The following is a 25362-nucleotide window of genomic DNA, read 5'->3' as shown; positions in this document are numbered from 1 at the left end:
CTAAGGATCCTCAACAACAGGTGACAGAATATACATTTTGATACAATAGTTAATTGATATGGAGCACTCTTCTGTGATATAGGATTTAAAACCTCACCATATACCCTGAGAGATAGTGTTAATAACTGCTAAGAAGCTTGGAAAATTTATTACCCATGCTAAGTGAGGCAGAAATTCCAGAACTGCCATAGAAGATGAAGGAGAAAAGGATCAAAAGACTCAGTGTACTAAGTATGCCTCAGAAAAAATATATATGTAAGGCTAGAAACACGCCCAGCTAGCTATAATTTATAAGACAGACCATGGAACACTCCACTTACCAAAGAGTAAGGGTATTCTATGAGGAGGGACAGCAGTATTAGTGAGAAGCTCAGTAGCAGCCACTTCTGTAGGCAGCACAAGAGATGATATTACAGAACTGGGATCCGTGATAAAAATGGGAATGACAGTATCTCTAAATAACAAATACCAAAAGGTGGCACTTAATGTCCAGGAGAAAAATTAGTGTGATTCTTGCAAAGAACAGGAAGACAGAAGCAGTAAACCTGGGACCTAAACTTTAAGAAAAAGAGCAAGTAAGTAGAAATATAGATGGGCATCCACCAAGGAGGTTGCTTAATTTATATAATGAAAATAATTCAGAATGGAATTCAAGGGCAGGTTTCCCTCATCTCTCCCCTCTCTTCCCATCCTAAGACACCTTCTTTTGCCCAGTTTCTAGACCTGAGCTGATTCTCAGACTTTTGACTGAAGACTCTTGATTAAAGACTAAAGCAGATCTCTAAGAAAAGGACCCAGTTATACTATGAGAGTATGAAGCAGCAATTTCCCAGCCCTTTCCAAAGGGACCTTAGGTCATTTACTCAAGTGGATTATGCATGAAATAAAGGAGAACATCCAGAACTTCTTAAGGACTCTTGAATTCAGAGTCAAAACTAAAACTGAGACTCTTGAGACACAAAGGGATTGCTCCAACAATCCCCCCAGTGAAATGAAGGTATATGGGAGCCAGATAATAAAGGGTTTGCCTGCAATTGGCTCATGGTAGTTCACAGATTGACCAGCTGGACTTTTTCAAGATCGCTCAAGATTGTATATCCTTGGTGATTGGCAGATTCTTCATATTGGCTTCTTGTCCTGTTTAAGAGCTATCAATACTTGTCACCCATAATGATTTAAAAAAGGCAGAGGGGATAGTGTATGGTATATCCTATTTATAACACCAGTCTAGCAGCTACTAAAAAATGGATGGATTGTGGCATATGACTGGATAACTGTAAACTTTGCTAAATAGTAACCCCAACTACATTTGCTATATTAGATGTGGTATTTTTTCTGGAGCCATATAAGATGGTATGAGATGCACAGCCTTTGAAATGAAGATGCATTCATTTCTATTCCTTTAAGAAAGGAGAAACAAAATAAGTTTAGATGCATATGGAACATAGAGTCAGCAACACGTAGAGTCTTAGGCTGGGGGTCTATTAACTCTCCTAATCTGTCCTAATTGCTTTTAGAAGAACCTGACAAGCCGTATGCTTAAAAATCCATTGTAAGATGGAAGTAAGATGTGAGTTGGGCGAGAAGCACAAAATGTGCATGAGAAGGCAGCCCTGATCCTCACCAATGCTGGATGGGCAACTCTCCTTCAGCTCCCACCTACAACTCTAATGACTGGATATTGGGAAAGCAAAAAAATCTAAGCGTAGTTCATAAATGGTTTGCCCTGTTATGTTTATGTGCATCAAAAATGGGTGCTATTCTATTACAGGGCTTCTCAGGGATGGCAGCAAAAGAAAATTCTCCTAATGAGCAGAGCTCTGCAAAGCATGTCTGCTCTTCCTTCATATGAAAAGAAGAGTAGCCTAAGGTGAAAAAATACAGGGACTTACGAATATCTGGACAGCATGTTTCAAAGAAAGTCCTACTGCATGGATTTAAAGGAATGGGAACAGAATCTAAAGATCTCTGTATCATAGATTAACACCTACCCCAGAGCTTTCTCCACAATATAACCAGATAGATAGAATAATCCAATTACTTAATAAAGGGAAAACTACACAATATTGTTTTGGCCAAGAGATTCCTCTTTCAGCAAAGGAAGTAGAGAAGATATATGATCACAGAATATACTGGTCCAGTTAGTTACCACAACACCAAGAAAATGCTGAAATGATAGAGGAGTGAAATCCCTCTTAAGGAGTCAGCCAAGGTACCAATCGGGAGCTGATACACAACAAGGGTGAGGTGCCCCCCTTCAGACACCTAAATCAATAATCATTACTTTGTTCCCAGTAAGGAGAATGCACAGATCTGGAAACCAAAGAAAGGAAGTACAAGTTCTCTTATTTACCATCACTCCTACCAACCCATATGGGAAATTTATACATCCCATCCCTGCAGCTTTAAGCTCTACAGGACTAGAGATCCAAGGAGAAAAATATTTCCACCAACAGATACAGTAACGGTCCCTTTGAACTTTAAGCATTGGCTGCTAGTCATTTCAGTATCTGGAGGGTCTGTTAATTCTTGTCAACTGAGAGACCAGAAGCTAAGACCATGCTGGCAGAGATGACTGGTATGATCATCAGAGGAGGCCGGACAGTAATGATACACAATGGGGGCAGGAAATAATATGTATGATATTTAGGTGATCCACAGTATTATATCTTGGTGCTTCCATGATCTATTTTAATGAACGATGAATGATTACAATATCCGGGGTCTAGGAATGATGAGGATCTGGGCAAATGCATCAGATAAGCCACCTGGTCCAGCAGAAGTGCTAGCTGAATACAGAGAAGCTAGAATGAGTGCTGGTGAAAGAAGAACATTAGTATTAGTTATCAGTATTATAGTGTAAGTATTAGTTGTGGCCTCAGGATCAACTGTAGCAGCAAGTACTTTTGTTCAGCTCATTAACACATCTCTTGTAAGTTCCCCAGGAACTAACATCTAATTTGAATCCTGTGTAAGTTGTCCCTACCTGGAGAAAACTGTATGAAGCAACTGGAATAAATGGTCTAATGGTTGGATTAGATATTCCACTGCCCCACCCAAATCTTCATTTCACGGCCAAAGCACCCTGCCCCCAACTTCTAGGAATACTGGCTGCTGGTCACTTTGCAGCTGCCCCCCTTGCTAGGATTTGCCATTGCTCTCTAAGAATTGATTCAACCAGACCTATTCTCCCTTTCAGGAAGTGCCTAACCAATGACAGGTTGATGAGAATGTTCAAAAGCCCGTGTGCCATCCAGCTAGCCACTATATTTCCCAGGCTCCTTGCTAGGTAGCCAGCTAATCAGATGTGAGTAAAAGAGAGGAATGGAACTTCCACTCCTAACCCCTTTCAACCTTCCTTACTGCTAAAATATGGACCCAGACATGATGATGAGTCACATTCAGCCAAGCCAAAGACGGCTACCCTTTGGGGAATGGGAAGTAATGAGAGAGAGAAAAGCTGGATTCCTAATACCATAGAGCCCAGGTCAGCCTTGGACTGTTTGTAATCAGACTGTTATGAGACAAAGAAAGAAATTCCTATCTTGCTTAAACCACTCTTAATTTGGTATCTGTTCAAGCTAGTAAATTAACATTCTATTACTATTTTACATCATGTAGCTTTTCTTTCAAGAATTCTCATACTCACGTTAGATTTCATAACCACAACTATTAAAAGTTCACTTTATTTTGTTTAATATACTTTAGTGCTTGCCAATTATCCTTAATGCCTGAACATCACTCTTTTCATAAATATTTCATTCTAATCATGCTCAGTGACTCCACTAATAACTTTTCATACCATAAGACAGCTATGGGTGATATATTCCCAGATTTCTTCATATTTGAATGACAGTATATTTTTAAAATTCTTGAGTCAAGCCCTTTCTCCTTTAAGTCTCTGGGCCTGCTTATTATTTATAATTTTCTATTTATTTTTATTTTACTTTATTTTTATTGTTGCTGCTATCTATCTGGCTACCAGGAGGTTTCAGATTAGCCTGATTGTCTCTTCTTTTAAAGTAACCTGACCTTCTACTATAATTGCCTACTAGGGCAATTATAGACTGTAAACTTTAGAATAACAATTGTGCAAAATTAGAACAACAGTGGTCAATATTTAATTATTTTAAAATAACACTGTAGACTCTTTTTCAATGTATGGATTTCTGACTTCCATCATTTTTCTTATTATATCCTTTAATTTTTTAAATTCTATTTTCATCTCCAGAAATACCTACTATCTATTTTAACTTATTCATTCATTCAAAAAATATTAAATAAATATTGGCTACTATGTGCCAGTATTGTTCTATATACCAACAATAATGAACAGGACAGACAAAATTTCTACTCTCTGGAGCATAACTTTTAGTAGGAGGAAGCAGAAAATAATTAAGCAAACAGAAGACCAAACAAGGTAAGTTCAGCTAGAAGTATGTTCTAGGAAGAAAAACCAGAACGATGGGAGAGTGTGATTGCCACAAAGCAGTAGATCAAGGACAACTTCAGCATTTGAGCTGAACCCTGAATGACCTAAAGAAGCCATTCATCCAGAGATCCTCAATTCCTCCTTTTTTGTCACAGTTCACAAAAAACACCTCAGAAAATTCTGCTGAGGATTTGTGAAAGCAGATTTCAAAATACATCTTGAATCAGTTATTTCTCACCACCTCCGCTGCTACCACCCTAAACCAAGCTGCCTTTATCTCTCAGGTTTTTCTGCTTCTACTCTTGTGCCTACTCTTCTGAATCTACTTCTCTTTAGCATCCACATTAACTTCTGAAAAATTAGATTGTTTCACTGCCTTGCATAAATCCTTACAATGGCTTCCTGTGACAGAGAGTCTTTTAGCTAGGCACAGTTTCTAGCTTCTTATGCAGCCAGTTTTGACCATGTAACCAAATTCTGGCCAATGGGATAAGAGCAGAAGTACTAAGAACATTCTAGGATTATAGTCACGACAAGAAAAGAGGTGTCCTCTCCTCCTTTCTTCTAGTTCTGTTGGCTGACATGTGAACCCAGGTGGTTCTTCTACCTTCTGCCATGTAAAAGATGGCAAACACTGGAGGATAATGGAATAACAAGAAGAAATGGGGTTCCTGACACTGTGGAGTGTTGGACTGTTGCATGACTTCAGACTATTGCATGAAAGAGAAATAAACGTCCATACTATTTAAAATCTTTGCTATTTTAGGGACATGAGCAAAATGATGGGTATCTCTTCTGGATTATGCAATTAAAAGAAAAGGTCACCTTGCCCTTCCCTGACTTTGCTGTCTGGCATGCAAACACAGTGGCAGCAGAGGGAGCAGCTATCTTGGACTCAGAAATGGAAGCATCATCTTGAAGATGACAGAGCCACTTACTAATCCTAAACTGCCTATTTATGGATAGTTACGTGAGAGAGAAATAAACTTCTAATCTGTAGGAATCCTATAATTTGGGGGCCTCATTGCTCTAGCATCTTATATCCTACATAATTGATATATTTCCTTTTAAGCTTAAATTTAATCTGAAGTCCTTATGATGAAGATGGATATGCCTATCTCATAGGAAAGCTAACACCTAGCACAGTGTTTGAAACTAAGTAAATACTAAAAATATACCTGACCTCTCCTCCCCTCCCTTCACTCAGCTCATCATTTTAATGCCTGGAAGTCCTATCGGTGTGACTAAATTTTAATACAAAATTAAACACTTGTAAGTAGAAAAAGGTGTTCTTAAGAGTACATCATCACAGCAGGGGGTGGAGTGGGATGGAAGAAAGAGAAAATAAGAAGAAAATATGCAAAAACCCAATCATCTTGACTCATCTTGACAACTCTTTAGAGTTGTCCCAAGTCCAGGAGGATCACCTTGAGGCCTTAGCGGCAATGCCTTTGTGAATCTGCTTCTCTACTTTCCCAAACTTGATTTCCTCACTCCTTGACAGTGTTACTTCTGAAACTCTTCCCCAATAAACTTACTGTATGAAACTCTCTCTCACAGTGTCCAAGGAATCCAACCTAAACTGAATTCCAGGAAATACGTTGATAAAAGTACACAGAGATTGATAATAAATGTTTTATTATGTAAGAATAATTAAATGTGACAAAATTATAATACAAGTCAGGTGATGGTAAAAAAAATACTCATATAGTTTAGACGTCTATAAATCAAAGATCTCAATGTTGCCAAAGAATGTATAATTAAGGAAAGAGGAAAATGGAATAACTCAAATAGTGTTTTAATCCAAAAGTAGATGAAATAAGAGGAAAAGTAACAAGAGATAAGAAAAAAAAATTTTTTTAAGTATTTCTTTTTTTAAAATTTTTTATTTTTTAGAGATAAGAAAAAATTTTAAAAATATTAAAAGACAGTAGATACAACAATGATTTTATTAAATATGAATGGACTAAATACTTCAGTCAGTCTTGAATACTGTCAGTCTTGATGGAAAAGCAAACCTAACCATACAATGGGTTTTTTGTTTTTTTTTAAAGATTTTATTTATTTATTTGACAGAGAGAAATCACAAGTAGATGGAGAGGTAGGCAGAGAGAGAGAGAGGGAAGCAGGCTCCCTGCTGAGCAGAGAGCCCGATGCAGGGCTCGATCCCAGGACCCTGAGATCATGACCTGAGCCGAAGGCAGCGGCTTAACCCACTGAGCCACCCAGGCACCCCATACAATGGTTTTAAGAGACAAACCTTAACATGATATAAAAAACAATAATAAAAGATAAAGGACAGAATAAAGGATATAATAATAAAGGATAGAAAAGGATTTATAATGCAAGGATAATCAAATAAAGGCAGTCTTGTTATACTAATATAAGATAAAGGAGTCTTAACAAGAAAGTTTACTATAGATAAAGAGGGATATATCATAATGATAAAAGGATTATACCAACAAAAAACAACTATTCTAAGTATGCATGTCTGAAACATATATGCACCTAAAACATAGCATTGTCATAATGCTATATAACAAAAAGCGACAGAAGTATAAAGAAAAATATGTTAAGACACAATCATGACAAAATACCTTCATCCATAACTGATCAAAATCAGTATAGCTAAAAAGGCTTTGGTGAGCACAGTGACAATAAATACTGATTGATCACATGCTGGACTATTAAGCAAGCCTTTATCACATTTTGAGAGACTGAAATTACTTACAGCCATTTCTGACCACAGAAATTTCTAGCTAGAAATCAATGACAAACAGCAAAAAGTTATCCAAACTATTAGAAATAAAGCAATGTGGTACTTGGCAATTCATGGTTCAAAAAAGAAGTCAAATTGCAATAAGAAAATAGAACATTACTAAAACAGTATCAGTACCCGAGGGCTTGCACTAAAGGCAAGGCAAGTTTAGAAGGTAATGCAAACCATCAATGCACATATTTAAAAAGAAAAAATAGCTAAAGTCAATGAGCTAAGTATCTAACTCAAGAAGTTAGAAAAAGAGCAAACTAAAACCAAAGAAAATAGGAGGAAGAAAAACAGTACAGAGAGAAGTAATAAAAAGCTGTAACAATAAATATAACATGGATTTTAAGGAGAGAATAAGAAGATAGCAGGAACAATTTTATGGCAACAGGTTTGAAAATGTGCATAACATACATTCCTAGAAAAACAATGCTGCCCAAAAGTGAAACAAGAGAAAATATGGAAATTTACACCATGTTAAATATACTTTTTAAATAACTGACACTTCACACAGTGTTAAACATATATTTTAAGTAACTGGTTTTTTAAACCTCCCCAAAAAGAAAACCTTGAGTGTAAATGGCTTCAGAGAAAACATAGGATTGTAGTATTTTGAACCCAGCATAATAACCTTAGTTAACCTTGTTAACCAAACCTATTGATGATGCTGGAAGAAAAATAATTGCTGACATTTCGTACGAACATCGATGTAAAAATTCTAAATCTATTATTAAATTCAATCTATTAGTAAATTCAATCCAGTGCTGTGTAAGGAAGGTAATATATAATGCCAAGTTAGATTTATTTAAGGAACACACAGTTGCCTTAAAATTTATAAATAAATAAATAAATAAATAAATAAATACTAAGCAACATAATTCACCACATTCACAGAATGGAAAAGAAAATTTGTATGGTTCTCTCAACAGATATAAAATGAGAATTTGGTAAAATTCAGCATTCATTTATAATAGAAACTTGGTAAACTTAAGAACGTAAATTTAAGAAATCTTTAATCTGCTAAAGTGTATCTATAAAATACATGGAAATACTTGGGAAACATCAGATAAACGGTGAAATATTGAAATATTGAAACCTACCCTCCCACCTACTAATGTCCACTATCACCACTTGTATTCAGCACTGTATTGGAAATATTAACTAGGGAAATAAGAAAAAGGAAAATGATGACACAGTGTAAGAATAGAAAAGAAAAAAAAATCTTTCATCACTTATCTATGACACGATTACATCTTTTTAAAATCCACTGATGACTGGCTATAGAAAGTTTTGTATCTGTATGACAACAAAAGACAATTAAAACGTAAATGTTGGAAAATATAATATCTAGAATATCATGCAAAAATATCAAATATCTAGGCATAAGACACTTCACAGAAAATTATAAACCAATATCATGAGAAATTAAGAAAGACCTAAATAAATACAAAGATATACAAAAAAAAAAAAAGATATACTATGTTCTGAACTGAAAAACACAAACCATAAAGATGTCAATTTTCCCTAAATCACCGATTCATTTCCAATCAAAATCTCTGCAGTTATTTATTTATTTTTTTAGAGGAAAGAAATGAACAAGCTGATTCTAAAATGTGTCAGAAAAATGTAAAGGATATGTTTCTGAAGAATAAAACATAAATTAGAACAGTGCGGATGAGAATAAGGATTGATAAATAGACCAATAGTGTTGAACTGTTTCAGCAAACTGTAGCCTTGGGCCAAATCTGGCCTGCTGCCTGCTTTTGTAAATAAAGTTTTATTGGAACACAGCCATTTAGGTATTGTCTCTGATTACTTTTGTGCTAATGTGACAGAGTAGTATGGGTACAATAGACAACTTATGACTCCAAAGCTTAAAATATTTACTACCTGACATTACAGAAAAAGTTTACCTAACTTTTGTGTGGAATAGAGAATCCAGAAATAAATCAACACACAAATGGACATGTGAATCGAGATTATGTTATCAGTTATAAGTGGGGTAGGAACGTTTTTAGTAATCAGTGCTGTGTTAATTGAATGATCTGACAAATAACATTCCTTGCCTGGATCTTAAACCATGCTCAAAAATCAATTTCATTTAAAAGTTGAAGTTAGGATGCCTGGGTGGCTCAGGCAGTTAAGTGTCTGCCTTTGGCTCAGGTCATGATCTCAGGGTCAGGGTCCTGGGATGGAGTCCCACATCAGCTCCTTGCTCAGTGGGCAGTTTGCTTCTCCCTCTATCGCCCATTCCCTCTGCTTCTACTCTGTCGCTCTCTCTAACTAATAAATAAAATCTTAAAAAAAAAAAAAAAAAAAAGTTGAAGTTAAACAAAGCATCTTACGAATAATAAAGAGATGTTAAATTTAAAAGAAAAACTAAACACAGATTTAAAAACAATTATCAGGGACGCCTGGGTGGCTCAGTGGGTTAAGCCGCTGCCTTCGGCTCAGGTCATGATCCCAGCGTCCTGAGATCGAGTCCCACATCGGGCTCCTTGCTTGGCAGGGAGCCTGCTTCTCCCTCTGCCTCTGTCTGCCATTCTGTCCGCCTGTGCTCGCTCTCTCTCCCTCTCTCTCTGACAAATAAATAAATAAAATATTAAAAAAAAAAAACCAATTATCAAAAAGGAATAAATTGATGCACTGGACTGGAATAAAATTAAGATGTGATTTTCAAAAGATGCCATTAACAGTAAATAAAATAAATAGGCAAGCCAAAGTAGGAAAATATAGTTGCAACCCCCAGAGCCAATAAAGAATCTAGTTCTTTCAAATACAGATAGTTAGATGAATAGATAGGGGCAGAGCCAATTTAAATAAAAAGGCAAAGTATTTTGACTTTACAAAAAAGAGGATAGCCAATAACCTGGTCATATAAATGGTATGCCACAATGTTAGCCTTCAGTAGCATGTGTATTTAAAACACAATAAACTAGCATGGCTAAATTTAAAAGACTCATCATCCACGAGTTGCTGAGGATATGGAATGTCTGGAGAAGCCTGGTATACCACTGGTTGGAGTGTAAATCTGTACAACTTTTAAGCAGTATCTAAGGAAATTGGACATACATATATACCATGACCCAGAAACTTTCCTTGCTCAGTCTATACCCAGAAGAAATACAGATACACATCCAAGGACCTGTACAAAAATGTTCACAGTGGTAGAATTTATAATAGCTCCATGAGGGGGAAAACACCACCACCACCACCACAACAACAACTGTATACTCATATAATGGATACTACGAAGTAATGAGAATATGAAATTAAAGAAGCCAGATATAAATGAATATATGCTATATTTTTCTGTTTATATAAAATTCAAAAAAAGCAGAACTTATTCATAGCAATAGAACTCAGAAGTAGGGCTTGTGAGAGGGATTAAGTGATGGGAGGGAACTCATGGCATTTTAGAAAAATGGTCAGGGAAAGTCTCTCCCAGGAAAGCATTTTTTTTACAGTTACCTGAAAGAAGCAAGGGAGAAGCCATGTGAAACTATGTGAAGATTTGAGGTAAAAACATTCCAAAGACAGGGAATATCACCAGAAAGACTCTGAGGTTGTATCATGCTTGGTGTATTTGATTAGCAACAAAAAGGCCAATTGGACTAGAGTGGAGTGAGTGAGGAAAGCAATCGCAGGCAGATTGGCTGCACACATACTAAGCTACTGAATGAATGACTGATGTGTATGTTGACATTTCAGTCTTAACATGATTGGTCTTTGTTATCTGTCCATTAAATATACATAGCACACTGTGAAATTGTTTAAAATCCCCTATCTACTATCCTTAGGGAAAAAAAAAAAAACCTCTTAAAATGAGGGTAGTCAATTTACTCAGTTTAAGAGCTAGGCAACATTTTGTTCTATCTTTAAAGTTTTGCCCTTCCCATACAATTCTGAATGAAGACAGAAACCATCAGTTAGTCGAGAAAATTGGGCACATTTTCCATGGAGCACTGGGTGTGGTACATAAAAAATTAATTTTGGAACACTGAAAAAAAAATTAAATCAAAATAAAAAAAATTGCTGAGTGGAAAAAAAAGTGTTAATAAAGCATGATGTGTTTATTCATTGATCATTTATGAATTAGATGCATATTTTATATATATATATAGAGAGAGAGAGAGAGAGAGTTTACAAAGAGATAATGCTAGATTTAAGATATGACACTGGCAACAATAGAAACAGAACAATAGAGAATCACTTCTTGAAGGGACATATTATTCTCAAACACATAATCTATTGTAGCTTGTCTAGGAGGGGCAGGCAAGGACATTTGAGAAACTGAAACTTATTCTCTGATGGCAAAAGAATATGAACAATGATTATATTTTCTACATTTTATGAGAAGCTAGTTATCCCATACTTTAACTGTGAGATTTTTTCCTTTTTAATTTATAAGTAGTAGCATCAACATTACCATCAACAATAAAACAACACATGCAAGAACAATAAAATAAAAATTCAGTCTTGAAACCATGCAAAGGCGTCCCTGAGAATTGTGAATTACTTGCCATTGAGTCTGCATCTTTGCCGCTTCAGAAGAGTTGTTCAAAAGCAGGATGCACTCAACTTGAAACAAAATCATAAAACTCCTTCAACTTTCCCTTCTTATGGAGTCTATCTTCAAGGGCCATAGACCTTGTTGACAGTTAACGCCATGTCTATTGGCACACAGTCAGTGCCAGTTTGAAAAGAGTTTTGCAGTCTCGCTAGGGCCCATTACCTGTCCCCTGTGCTCCTCTACAATTTATTTTCACCCCAGCAGGCAGCACCTCACAAGGCCATTAATTTGTTAGGCAGCTTGTGCTTTCCAAGACAGCCTACTTTAGAAAGGGCTCTGATAAACATCATGGTGAATCACAAGTAATGCTCTATACTGCCAAGAGGGAAACAGAAATTTAAGAGTGGCAAGCACAATCTGGACTGGTTGCTAAGGTGACTTGGTCTTTGATGCAAAATTAGTGGGAAGTGGTCAGGGGCAATTGGCTTATGAGGCTCCCAAGAAATCAGGACTAGGGCCACCACAATTTTACAACCTTTGTAAGAAAGAGAGATGAAAGATGTACAAGCAAAGGGAATGCAGAAAATAAACAATGTATTCCATGATTCACCAGGAGGAAAAAGTAACAAATGAGTAGACAGGAAGAAACTAACCCGAAAAGCATCAGTTAAATATTTCATTCATTCTAACACCTGTGAAGAGTCAACTGTATTTTAATCAACTTCTATTAGTATAAACATTCTAAGAGGAATTGTGCCTTTCTTGGGAAGGTATGATAAATAACTTTTAACTCAAAGGTGGCTCAGAATGCAGTCAGTATCTTATCTCTCAACAGATCTCATTTAAAGATTTCAAGAATTGAGAATGCCACTGCTTATTCGTAATGTAGTTTTTCAGAAAAGGAAACACTGGTCATGATCTGAAATAAAGATCCTATTTATTTATAATTTTGTGGGGGTATGATTCATTCTTAGAAAGGTTACTGGTTCCACAGGTGGAGGATGACCTCTTAACCTTTGCCTCCTCTCTCACAAATGCTGGCCAAAGGTTACAAGTACTTCACACTAATTCTAGGGATAGTCTTGTGCATATTTTTAAGTTGATGAAGTAATAATAAGGCCATCTTACATTTCTATAGTAAATTATTTGAAATATATTGAAATGTACAAGTCACTCTATAAGGTAAAAAAAAAAAAATCAGGTATGATTATCTTCATTTATAAAGGTTAGGAAACAGACTTGACCAGTTATTAACTGGTCTGAGTTCATGAATTTATCCTCCCCCCTGCCTTTTTAACCAAAGAACTTGTGATAGCCATGCACTTATTGAATTGAAAGCTAGAAACTAAGGCCAGCCTCCAGAAGATCACTGGCTTTCAATGTCTATGTCAAAAGTTTTTCCTTTCAGAGGCTGCTGACTTGAAAAGAAAATAGAAAGAAGACAGCCTAGATGAAGATGAAAATTCTGTGTAAGACCAACAACTGCCCTGATATTAATTCGTTTCTTTTCTTCTCATGGAATATAACTTTTTTTTTTATCATAGGAAGACAGAGAAAGAAAAATCACTATAGCATAGTAAATAGTATGTCCTACAAACATCAAAGTTGCTAATATTGGATCTTAATTATTTAATGTGACAGAGGTGTTAGCTAACTCAACAGTGGTAATAATACTGCACTATATAAGTGTGTCAAATCAACAAGTGGTATAATTTTAACTTACACAATACTGTATGTCAAGTGTCATCTCAATTTTAAAAACGCAAAAAAAATTTATCATACACGCAAAGTCATTACAGTGTCAGAAAATTGTCTTACACTTCTTCAGAAGCTACTGTTTTCTGATCCATGAGTAGGTATAAATTTGCTATAGGGGCCAATCGAGGGAGTAAGTTGTTTAGCTACTGGGGAGGATCATTCTAGGGTGGGAGTTCTCATACCGAGGAACAGGAATGATGAAATCTGAAGAGTGCATTATTCTCCAAGGATGACATGTAGTAAAAGAAAAGGAAAGGAAGACCAAAAAAAAAAAAAAAAAAAGGAAATTCCCCTCTACCTATTTTCATCCTCCTCTTCTCTTGAGATGTTTTGTACTACCCTCGGAAAATGTTTAGAGAATATTTTATACTATCACTGTCTCTTCTGCTATTAAAACAAAAATAAAACCTATTTTCCTCTTAAAACGATGCTTTATTTGGTTCCCTAGTTTTCTGACACGAACTTCCAAAATAATTTGTGTTCAACTGATGTTTTTCTACCATGCATCATTTTGTAATCTGCATGTCCATTATTCTTTCCCCATAAATGAATTCAGTATATAGGCACACATATACACACCACACAGACACATGTGCACTTACACGCACAGACTGTGTCACAACACCTGATAAAGGCATTTTCTGTGAGTACTCGCTAATAAATACCTTGATTTATTAAACCTTCATGAGAGATTTAAAGTGTCAGATTGCTTTTTAGTTTAATTCAACTTTTCTGCCTAAACTAATGTGTTTATTTTATTTTGCAATACCGTGAATAACTGAATAGTTTCTTGATTTGCAAAGGAAGTTAAATTTTAGGTTCTATCATAAATCTACCATACTATATTCATTCCCTTCTTCAAGAATAAAATCAACTACTACAGTTCCTTTCTAATTGCTGACTTCTGTATGAATATGAATATCTGGATGAAAAGTTTACAAAGGTAACATGTAAAATATTCAGAAGCCAAATAGCAAAAATGAAAAGCAAAAAATGCAACAGAGATCTAAACGGATCTATTTTAATAAGGCAAGATAAAGACCTTATAGACTTCCTTTAGAAGAAATGTTTCATTAATAAAACACCAGAAAACACATTAATGAAGAATTTAGAAATAACAGCTAACTACAAAATGTGCAAAACCTCAGCCTCAACCTCTGACTCAAAACAGCAATGCTAATGTATTAGCATAGTTTAGTTACACCCTTCTAAAATGATACAGTTAATGCATTTTGTATCTTGAGAGCTCTTCAAATCCTACACACGTTTAAAATCGGTATTTAAATGTGATACAATTACTGTCTTTTAAAAATCAAATAACACTTTTTATACTTTTATCCTGGGTGAAAGATGGGTTGACTCCTTTCCTGGCTTCCCACGCTGCGCACTAGATCTCCCAGTACTTCTATTTTCGTGGGCTGGCAGAGCAGTGTTAAGAAGACTATCATGTAAGGACTCTCAGGGAAGAAAGTGCTTATAAGCAAGTATGCAAAGCTTGGCAAATCCATCAATGATGAATATATTATTTCATTACTGCTTAATTATTTACTATAGAGTGTTAAGATTAAGAGTTAAGGTATTTACTTGCATATGACCATGAACAGCTTTTCGCACAACACTGAAATGTTTAAATACGAAGTGACCTGTGTCAGACCTAATTTTTTTGAAGTCACATTTTTGTGTACATGACTCTCTTTTTCATTTTGAAAAGACATTTAATCACAAATCCCATGAGCCTTTCATGCAGTAAATTTTAAAACTGAATGTTCATTATATTGGTTGATTTTCTATCTACTATTCATCTAACAAGATACTCTGAAAATTTGAATGCCACATACTTAGAAAAGCCTATGTAGTTTTTTGGATGGAGAAGTACATATTCTCAAGCATCATCAGTAAGGAAAAAAGTCAGTATGCTAAGGCTAAGAGCTTTAACTAACAGGAAAGACATGAATTTAAATCATTGTGCATAAAAAGATTCTTAAATATATTTTGTTATTCAATATTTTGAAGACACTATGTTTTTCTCAGCCACAGAAACTGAGTTCTACAAATAGCAGCTGATTCTTTCATTAAATCAGAACCAAATTACTAATTTCAGTATTAATGGTTAGCTTTGACATGTTTAAAAAGGGGGGAAGGTACTTAATAGACCTGTCTTCCACCTTGAAATGAACAACTGTTCAGGGAAATGAAATTGTTCAAAGATACATTTTCTTTCAGCCAATCTGTGAAATATAATATAATTATTCTCTTTTAATGAATCTCTCAACGAGGAGCAATCTTTCAGAGCTTGAACAGGTAAAATATAATGACAATGGGGGCAGCTTTGTAAATAAAAGGATGAAATGAGATTGTTATTTTATGCCATATTACAATATAATTAGAATAACAGTGTAGCATTCATCAGGCATTTGAACTTTCTAAAAAAACTCCCTAGAGCTCATTTAAATTAGACATGTTTATCTATGGAGATTATTAGTCTTATTTCAAATGACTGTCACCTTATAACATTTAGGCCTCAATTTTTACCTTACTCTGATTAATAGTTTTAATTGTACAGCAGCCAATAGACACTGCCTAAAATAGACACCAAAAAAACCCTTAAGTTTATAAATCCACAGTTCACCAAAAGCAGAATAGAACTATTTTTATTAAGCCAGAAGAATAATTACCCAGAATGGAGAAAATGATGATCTATGTAAATTCATGGCAATGGAAATCCAGTGGTGATTGGCTTTGGTTAACTCAAATTCATACAGATCAAAGATAATTAAGTAAGTGGTGGAATTTGGCTCTTTTCAAGAAAAAGGTCTCTTTCCTCCCTAACAGGACCCCATGCCACTCTTTGGTAGTTAAAGGAATGAATGCAAGGAGAACCAGTTGATAGATTTTTGTGGTTTCCTCATGTCCATTAAAAGAAGTAGAAAAAAATACTTATAAAGAAAGAAACGCAACATACAGGTCTAATATCTCTCCTGTATGACTTGAAGTCCTTACATAAGGTGTCATTCCATAAGATGGTGCAATTGAAATTTCATTCTCAATGAGATTAGTTTTTCTTGGTTATTATTTTGTATCTTGATTTAAAAGAAAACATGATTTTTAATGCCAACAGGGGAAAAAAAGGAACCATGACCCATGTTTAACAATTTTTGTTGAAGGTTTTATATCTTTTTGATAGTACTTTCATGTTTACTATTCTTTAAAAATTCACCCTTAGTGCCATATATCCTGATTATAAGAAAATTATTTTAAGTTCCCTGGGGCACATCTATTACATGGGCTTTAAATTACCATTGTCAACTGGCAAGGTTACTGTAGAACTTGATATTTGGGAAACTTCTAAGAATGGCATCACATATGGGAACTTCATGTCACTAATCTGAAAGCAAACTCTACAAGTATTATTTAATTAGTTGAGGCTTATATAATCAGTCAATATTTATTTAACTTGGAAATATATTTTTTATTTCCACCACTGCACAAGTTAAATTTACTTAGAATTATAATGCAACCTTAGCCTGAGTAGATGACCTGCTATTACTTTCAAAAGACTCAGGATTGGATACTATGTCACAGAAACAAGTAAGATGGTCCTTTTATCACTGATATTAGACATCAACATTGTAGAGAAAATGACCCATTAGAGCATTTATATTTTCCATCTTTCTCTGAAGTTGCAATTAAAATCAATAGCTAGAAATGTAGACGGGTATCAGAATAGCATTAGCATTTGAAAATAAAGACGGTATTCAGCCTCAGAAGTCAGAGAAGGTAACAGCTGAGCTTTGATTTAAAACCTCAAATAAACAAATCCCCTTTCCTTCTTTTGCATTCACTAGATTGACTGCCAGCTCATATATTTTTCAAAATGCAACTGCTACAAAAATCTAATTTGTTTCAAGTTTTTCCAGATTCATTAGGTAGAAGCAAGTTACTCCTTGTTCTGCCTTTTCCTACCTCCTATTATTTGTATTTTCTCCATTTTCCTATTTCAATCTATTTTCCAGAATAAACCCTTATTGGCAATGATCTCATTTATGTATTAGAAAATACCACTGTACTGTTTAAATGATTACTTGTCTGTTTATATCGAAATGATTTTGTGGACTTACCAATTTTACTCTAAGTTCCAGAATTATACTACATGTCAGACTTTGTTTCTAGAATCCTGCTTGTCAGATTTTGAAAATCTGACTTTTGAACATGGGAAAAAGATCAGTGATGCTTCTAAAGACTGCCATCTGATGTTTCAATCATCCATAAATAATAATTTACGCATAGTTATGGTTTCCGATTTCCAAATTTTTAGGAGGCTAGCAGTTTCTCTGTAGTCTTATAGTGCCATGACAAATATAATGCCATGAATTTCATGATTGTTTCAGGTAGGCCAAAGACAAGAGTACATTGCCTTATATTTCAAAAATGCATTATCTACTTTTACATATAAGAAATACATTTTGGGGCACCTGGGTGGCTCAGTGGGTTAAGCCACTGCCTTCGGCTCAGGTCATGATCTCAGGGTTCTCGGGTCAAGTCCCATATCGAGCTCTCTGCTCAGCAGGGAGCCTGCTTCCCTTCCTCTCTCTCTGCCTGCCTCTAAGCCTACTTGTGATCTCTCTCTGTCAAATAAATAAATAAAAATCTTTAAAAAAAAAAAAAAGAAAGAAATACATTTTGTATCCCTTAATTCTTTATAACTGTCTTACACTTAAAAAGTATGCCTTTTGCAAAAATAGAGAACTATCACATTAAGACATCCAGGTGTATGATTCAATATTCAACTGCAAACAGAAACTTTGATATTTAGATAGTTTTATTAAGTATGTGATATTATTTATATTAGCCACTGCTGGAAATTTTCAAAGGAGATAGTTTGAAAACATACACTGAAGAACTCATTCGAGACATCTCCTTAAAGGTTACTGGATAGCAAATGTTTGGATCTATCTATTTTCAACCAATAAAACTATCATGGTATTAGTATATGACATATATTTTTGTGAAATGTAACATCTCAAGTGCCATAATCTTTTTTCAATAATTTTAAGATCCAGGTATAATAATGCAGCATGAAATCATTTTCTTGTTTCTAAATATAATTGATTTAATCACTGAATTTAAATGCTTGGAAATTGTTCTGCTTGCCGGTGTTTGAATGCCAAATACATCATCTACAGTTCTAAAATGAATGTTGCAGTTTATATTTAGACAACTTAAAACATTGCCTTCTAAATTACCCCAAATAACCCATAGAGATGTCTAGAAAAATTGATAATAATGGATAACAAATGTTCTTACAATCAACTTTCAGAGAACTGCAACTTCTACAAGGCATAGAAAGTCAGGGTCTTACTGTTTAAGTGCTATTTGTATCCTTATCCAGGTAATACAACGCATAGAGCAGGGAGATGAATCTCAACTCTTCCAGAATTTACCATCCCCATTGTAAAGACAGAGACAGAAGAGCCAATAACGTTATTTATCTTCAGAGGCAAAAGAAATTCAAGCTTTGTCAAGTTTTCGCAGATATCAGCTCATTTATTCTCCTTGATAAATCTGGCTTTGACTGCCTTTTCCTCTTCTTACTACCTCCAAGTTTTCAAAAGACAAAATAATAACAAAGTCATTTGATGTAGAGAGATTCCCTGATAGTCAGTCAGATGCATCATCTCTCTGGCTACTAAGAAGAATCCTTAGAAGTTTTAGTCTTCCCTAGCACAGGACACAAACATCAATCTGGGAGGGGGAGAAGCACGGGCAGCATAAAGTCTACAGAAAAGCTTGTTCTTGGGGAGCTGATATACAATAAATTGTATGCAAGAGAATGAAAAAGAAAAGGCATGTTCACAATAAATGTTCAAGGTTAAGGCTGTATGAGAGGAAGTGTTGAGAGCTGTCACATCAGCTTGGTGTTACTTTCTAAACTTTACTCTTTCTTGTCCCCCTTCACAGTCTTTGCCTTATTCAAATACCTCCTGCATTATTATTCAGTTTTGGTTTTTACCCTATTTTTGCTCAAATGGATTTATTTCAAAAATAAAATTGAGGTTAAAATTATAAATTGAAAAAAAAAAAACCCAGAGTACACATACAAACACAGATTATGTACAGCATAATATAGATGAGGATTTAATGCTCTAAAACCTGATCACGTACCTTTGGTCTATGACATATATTTAAGTTACAAAAAACAAAAAAACAAAAACCCTGTACACTTATTTCTTAATTTAAATGCTTCTACTAAATAAAATAATTTATCTTTATTATAAGAATCTAGTTATGCATGTTTCCCCGACTCTGTCCCCCACCAAATGCTTTCTAAAGTTTATGGAAATAAGCATCCACTTTAATATGGTAAAAATGTAGTTTGAACTTCAAATTTTTTGCAGTGGCATATCATTAAAGTTGTTTGTTAATATTTTAAGAAAGTACCTCCTGAAAAGGAAATTGTATTATAAAGTCTTTTATTGCTTTATTTACATATTTTCTAAGAGTGAAAAATATTAACATGAGTCTGGGCTAAAGAAACATGTTGAACAAGAACTGTATTTTTCATAATTCATTCTAAAGTCAATACCTATAATCATTTTATGTAAATTTGAAAATATATTTAGATTTAAAATACTGATTGACTCTTACATTTAATACTATCGTTTTTATGTCAAGATATTGAAGACAGAATCAAATGACAGAAATATGTACTATTTAGGAATAGGATCTATGCAGGTATTATAAGTAGTAAATTTCACTTCTTGACTAGTAAGTATAACATTTATGGGTTAAGAGAATAAATTTGCAATCAAATCTTAGAAGCATTTTGAGATACTTCTGGTTATTCTTTGGCCAAATACTTTAATATGAAAAAAACTACATAAAATTAATAAAAAGGGAATACTGGTTAATATATTATATTACATATTAATATATATTATATATATTATGTACATAATATATTATAATCTATTTTTAATATTCAGCTGATAAGGTCATTTTTAGTGATGAAATTGTCCTTATCTTGAAATAAAACTACACTCAAATTACAAGCACCATCTGCTTCAAAAAAGGGAACAAAGAGTTGAATCAAATCAGATATAAACATACTTCTGATCATACAATGACCTCCACGAACTCTGATTTCTACTCTTTTTCCCTAACTTTGTATTGAGAAAAAGTGTATTCCTGTCACAAACCCTACAGGTTCCCACTTTCTCCTTTACCAAATTTTTGGAGACTTAGTCCTACTAGTTCCACAACATTAAGTAAGAAGACAGAACAGGAAGAGAGGTCTTTTTATACAGTTATAGGCAATGACAGTGTATGACACTTCTGGCTGACCTGTCTGTGCTTTATTTAAAATGTGTTATTACTGAAAAAAGCCTACAGAGAGTCATGAGTGACGCTAGCAAAAGCAAGCCTGCAGGAAGCTCCACAGGGGTTGTATAGACACCCTCCTTGTTCAGCATAATTGTAAGTCCTAGCAACTTCAATACCTCAACAGGTGAACACACCTGGCAGCTGAACATGGAGAGTAAGTTAGATTTATATATAGAATATCAACATGCAAAGGACATGCCAAGTATTAGTATGTAGTTACCACATAAAAAACTGGAAATTGTTATAGATATGTATAAAGCTCTTTTTTTTAATTATATGGACTATATTACTATGTTTTACTAATCTTCTTAGAAAGCTATTAACCTTACATTTAAACATAAATATAATATTAATGTCAATAACTCCTAGGAAATAATAATAATATGTAATTCTCTTCATTTAAAAATCCATATGGCACAAACGTACTCCTTTCTTCTACATATTTCTCCTTTAAAAAACCCATTTTTCTCCATTATAGTTATATTCATTCTGAGTATGAAGCATTTTAATTAAGTTGGTATAAATTTGCTTGTACTAAATTACATGACTCTTTAGAATTTACCTCTTTAAGATCACCTATATATTTAAGGGGCTTCAAAAGCTCCTGTCATTGACACGTTGTAATAAGCACTTCTTTCAAGAGAATAATAACTAATACTTTTTCTGTCTATCTTTGTCACCCTCATGATCACTATATTCCACGTAACAGAAGTAACTGTTGGCTTTGAGAACTTGAATCAGATACCTGAAGACACAGAAGATACTGAAAGATAAAGCGGTTTCCTACCACTATCAAGCCTATCAATCATCTTCACATTTTATTTATTTTTTAAAATATATTTATTTATTTTCTTGGGCCCATAAGGGGGTCAACCTCTCCATACTTTTTCTTGGCTACACTGAGCTGGCCAAGATGCTTTCTTGGCTATCTGAATGTCATCAATAGTATTAATTAGGTAGATTCTGAAAAGTAAAAGAAATATACATAAATTATTGGGACATGACTGTTAGAATACAGTCATTGATATCTTTATCTATAAAAATCTATCAATAATACTTGATTGTCATGCCCAAGTGTGACCTACATTACAATGCAATTGAAAATTCTGATCCATAGGTATTCTCTCCCATTTTGCTAGTATTTTTGGATCTGTTTCCCAGGTCTCCTCATTACTGTTACAAAATTTCTGGAAGAATAGCCGCAGACGACCAAAATATCTTATGGGGCATTTAAACATGTCATTCTACACAGTACTTAGAACAACAGCTTAATGTAAGATAGCTTTGATGTCCCAGCCAACAATAAAAAATCTTGCAACACAACATCAGAAAAGCCTTAACAAGGCCCTTGTTACAACAACTCAAACACCCTGACCAAGATGATCACATTTCAGAACCTAATGTGCAATATATTATATAGTGTTATCCACTAAATACCCACCCATATTCAGTTTTCTTTGGGAAGGAGGATAAACAGAATGAAATCTGAAAAGGGAGAATTAAGGGGGAAAAAAAAAACCAAAAAATATAGCCACATTATATTCAATTTTAGAATATGATATAATTTAATCGCACATACATATCTGATACTATGAAAAATATAACTGCATAAATATATAGACCACGGTGCAAAGGAAAACTCTTTTAAAGTAGACTTTGAAAGCAAATAAAGAAACAAGTTAACACAATTAAATGTGAGAATACTTACCCTGACTTGCAAACTTCAATTCTTTCGCATCTGTGAGTGTAGTCCTTTTGTCAGACCCTTTTTTCTCTATGCGGCGATGGCTTCGTCTTTTCTTAGACTCTCCCCAAAGATTGGATCCACCATGCATGCTTGGTATATTCAAAATAGCAATTCCTTCCAGGGAGATGTTTATTAAATCTATTTGTACTCCATCACACTGATTAGTAAAAAGAAAAAGAAACAAACAAACAAACAGAAACAGTAAGATATTTGATGGCTTTTTCCATGATTTTCTATTTTGCATTTACCTATCTTTCAATGAATTTTTAAGTCCAAAATCTTGTCATTATTTATGTAAACCTTTCGAGGACACTTAAATGATTACTCTAAATGTCAATATAAAAGATGAAGTAAACACGAACATTAATCAGTTATTGTTTAAACATGTCTTTAAACATGATCAAATTAAATCATCAGTCTATCTTTGTTTATAGGAAACCATTAGGAGGACATGCATTAGTGTCTATACAACCAACTACAAATCTCCTATGTGTTACAAAAGAGGTTGGGTCTAGAAAGTCTGGTCAATGTTCCGGCAGAAATGTTAAGGACTGGCTCCTACTTAGAATACACTGCAAGCCACTACTGGGGCAAAATGAGGAAAAAGAATTCATAATTCGTGATTTTACTTGTTTGGGCAGAGGAAGAAGTGGCTTAATAGACTTTGGAGAAAAAAAAGTAAAGTAAAAAACACCATTCCAAAGAGACTTGAAACCATCCTTGAGTGGCCAAGGATGGTTTCTTGTACTAGATTAAGTTCCAAGCACAGCATTACAGACAATGAGAGGCACTGTTGTCTAAACCAATATGGAGGACCAGTGAGGCTGAGTGAGAGAAATGCCAAGGACAGCTGAGGCAATGTCCAATCCACCATTACTCTACAGCTGCTGTAACAATAGATTGAGAAATGAAAATAATTAATCAGTCAGACTTCTTGTTTGTTTGTTTGCCTGGTGACAAAATACCCTTTTGACTATGAGGACTATGAAACTTGCTAATACACAATGCTTTTTGATATTCTGAGTGGCCACTTTTTAATTTTTTTGAATTTTCTGCTCATTTCCACTGACGGAGATGTGTGAAGAGTGCAAGGCCATACTGTGTTTTTGGAATTATTACTCATTCATTTGCTTTGAGGTTTCCAAAGTGGTGCTTATATTATAAACGTATCCTAGATATTATAAATGTAACCTAGATATCATTCTCCCTTTGTCAGTTGTACGTAAGCTAATAGGAGAAGGGATGTGAATGTATAACACTTTGTTTTACAGAGAACTTTGGTAGGGATATGCATTTCCTAGACTGAAGTATATTTGCAGTGGGACTGTTTTATTTGCCATATCTTATTCCAGAAACAAAACAAAACAAAGCACTGATACTGACTTCATCTTTCTCTTTCTCATGGCAATGATGATTTCTGAACCTAGAAGCGATAACGCTCCACCAAAATGAAATAAACAAAAAAAAACAAAAAAAACCCTGCTCTTTTTCCACATTTGCCTCTTAGTACTGAATTGAATACTGCATCTTGTTCACTAAAACATAAAAACTGTGAAATAAAGCAACACATCTTGAGTCTACTTGGCAGGGCTAGAAACAAATTCTAGAGAAGGTGCCAAGTTTTCATTCAATTTGTTTCAAAGGGGGTGAAACCGAGGTCTGGATGATGCCTTTTCTTCCCCCCTAGAAACAAGCGATTTTTTTCTTCCTTTTCATGTATCAAATTAAGATGATTTCTTTTTACTAAAGAATTCTGCTCATGTGTATACTCACTTACCACTATATATTCTAGATAAACAGATATTAATTTCATAATTAAAAGTAATCTTGTGTAAATACCCTGCAGGCCTCAATGAATCAAACACATACTGTGTGTCAGGCCTCCCACTGTCTTCAAGTGGAATGTACTGGCTGGATAATTAGATAGTACATATTTTTTAACCTTATTTGCATGCATATTATATCTTTTGCACACTGACAAGCAGCAGTAACAACAAAAGTCAGATTACCACAGGGAATTCCCACAAAGAAGTCTTCATTCCTTATAATTTGCAGCCTAAATTAAAATAATTTGATCTTTGACAAGGATGAAATGTCAAGCAGAAGGGGGTCCTCTACAAGCCACGGCCTGTGGCTTCTGAAATCTGCCTAATTTATGTCAGTCACTTCTTAATACATATTTAAGTATTACACGAAAAAGATGATAAATATGCAATCTGACACCTTTGGTATTTCCCTGCTGTTAATTTATAAAGGTCTGGCTTTCCCCAAACTGACTAAAATCATTTAAATAACAGAAGAATTGTGAAATAAGCTAGAGTTAGGGCCTGGCTTCCATTTTCACTCAATATTGAACACAGCAGGTAGTACACTAAGACAATTATTTGACTAGGCCTTAGAACCCCACTGTGACAAGTTACTTGCAGAATTAGTGAAGGAGTATTTCTTTGTTCATCTGCAGCAAAGGAGAGCAGTTGCAAACAGGCTTTTTGTTTTAATTGAACTAGGGGAGTTACATGTGACAACTGAAAGACATCAGTGTACACTATTCATGTTTTCACTTTTCGGAGTCTTATCACGTGTAGTTTCAAGGAAACAGAGTGAGCAGCTTTTGGGAAAATGAAAAAAAAAAAAAAATCTCAAGTTCCCAAAGAAGGACTGATGAACCCTGAGGTTCCTAGGCGAGCAGGACAATGTACTTACATAAATTGCTATTTATTAATGATTTGTTTCCACTAGTTCTTGACCCGAGGTTACCTTCCTCTGTT

The 25362-nt window shown here is 34.6% G+C and overlaps 1 protein-coding gene across 5 annotated transcripts in view; it reads right to left on the bottom strand.

Annotated features, from left to right (window-relative positions):
• Window positions 1-25362, bottom strand: part of DGKB (diacylglycerol kinase beta) — a 700192-nt gene that overhangs the window by 156158 nt on the left and 518672 nt on the right. For all 5 annotated transcript variants that reach the window (XM_032305332.1, XM_032305334.1, XM_032305329.1 and 2 more), the window contains one exon: window positions 22556-22751. In XM_032305332.1, coding sequence (XP_032161223.1) covers window positions 22556-22751 — 196 coding nt within the window. The remainder of the gene's footprint in view (window positions 1-22555; window positions 22752-25362) is intronic.

The sequence above is a fragment of the Mustela erminea genome, chromosome 11 (assembly GCF_009829155.1).
Source record: "Mustela erminea isolate mMusErm1 chromosome 11, mMusErm1.Pri, whole genome shotgun sequence".
NCBI classification, from domain to species: Eukaryota; Metazoa; Chordata; class Mammalia; order Carnivora; family Mustelidae; genus Mustela; species Mustela erminea.
Note: the sequence above shows the minus strand (reverse complement) of the source record. Positions and strands in the feature narration are given on the sequence as shown.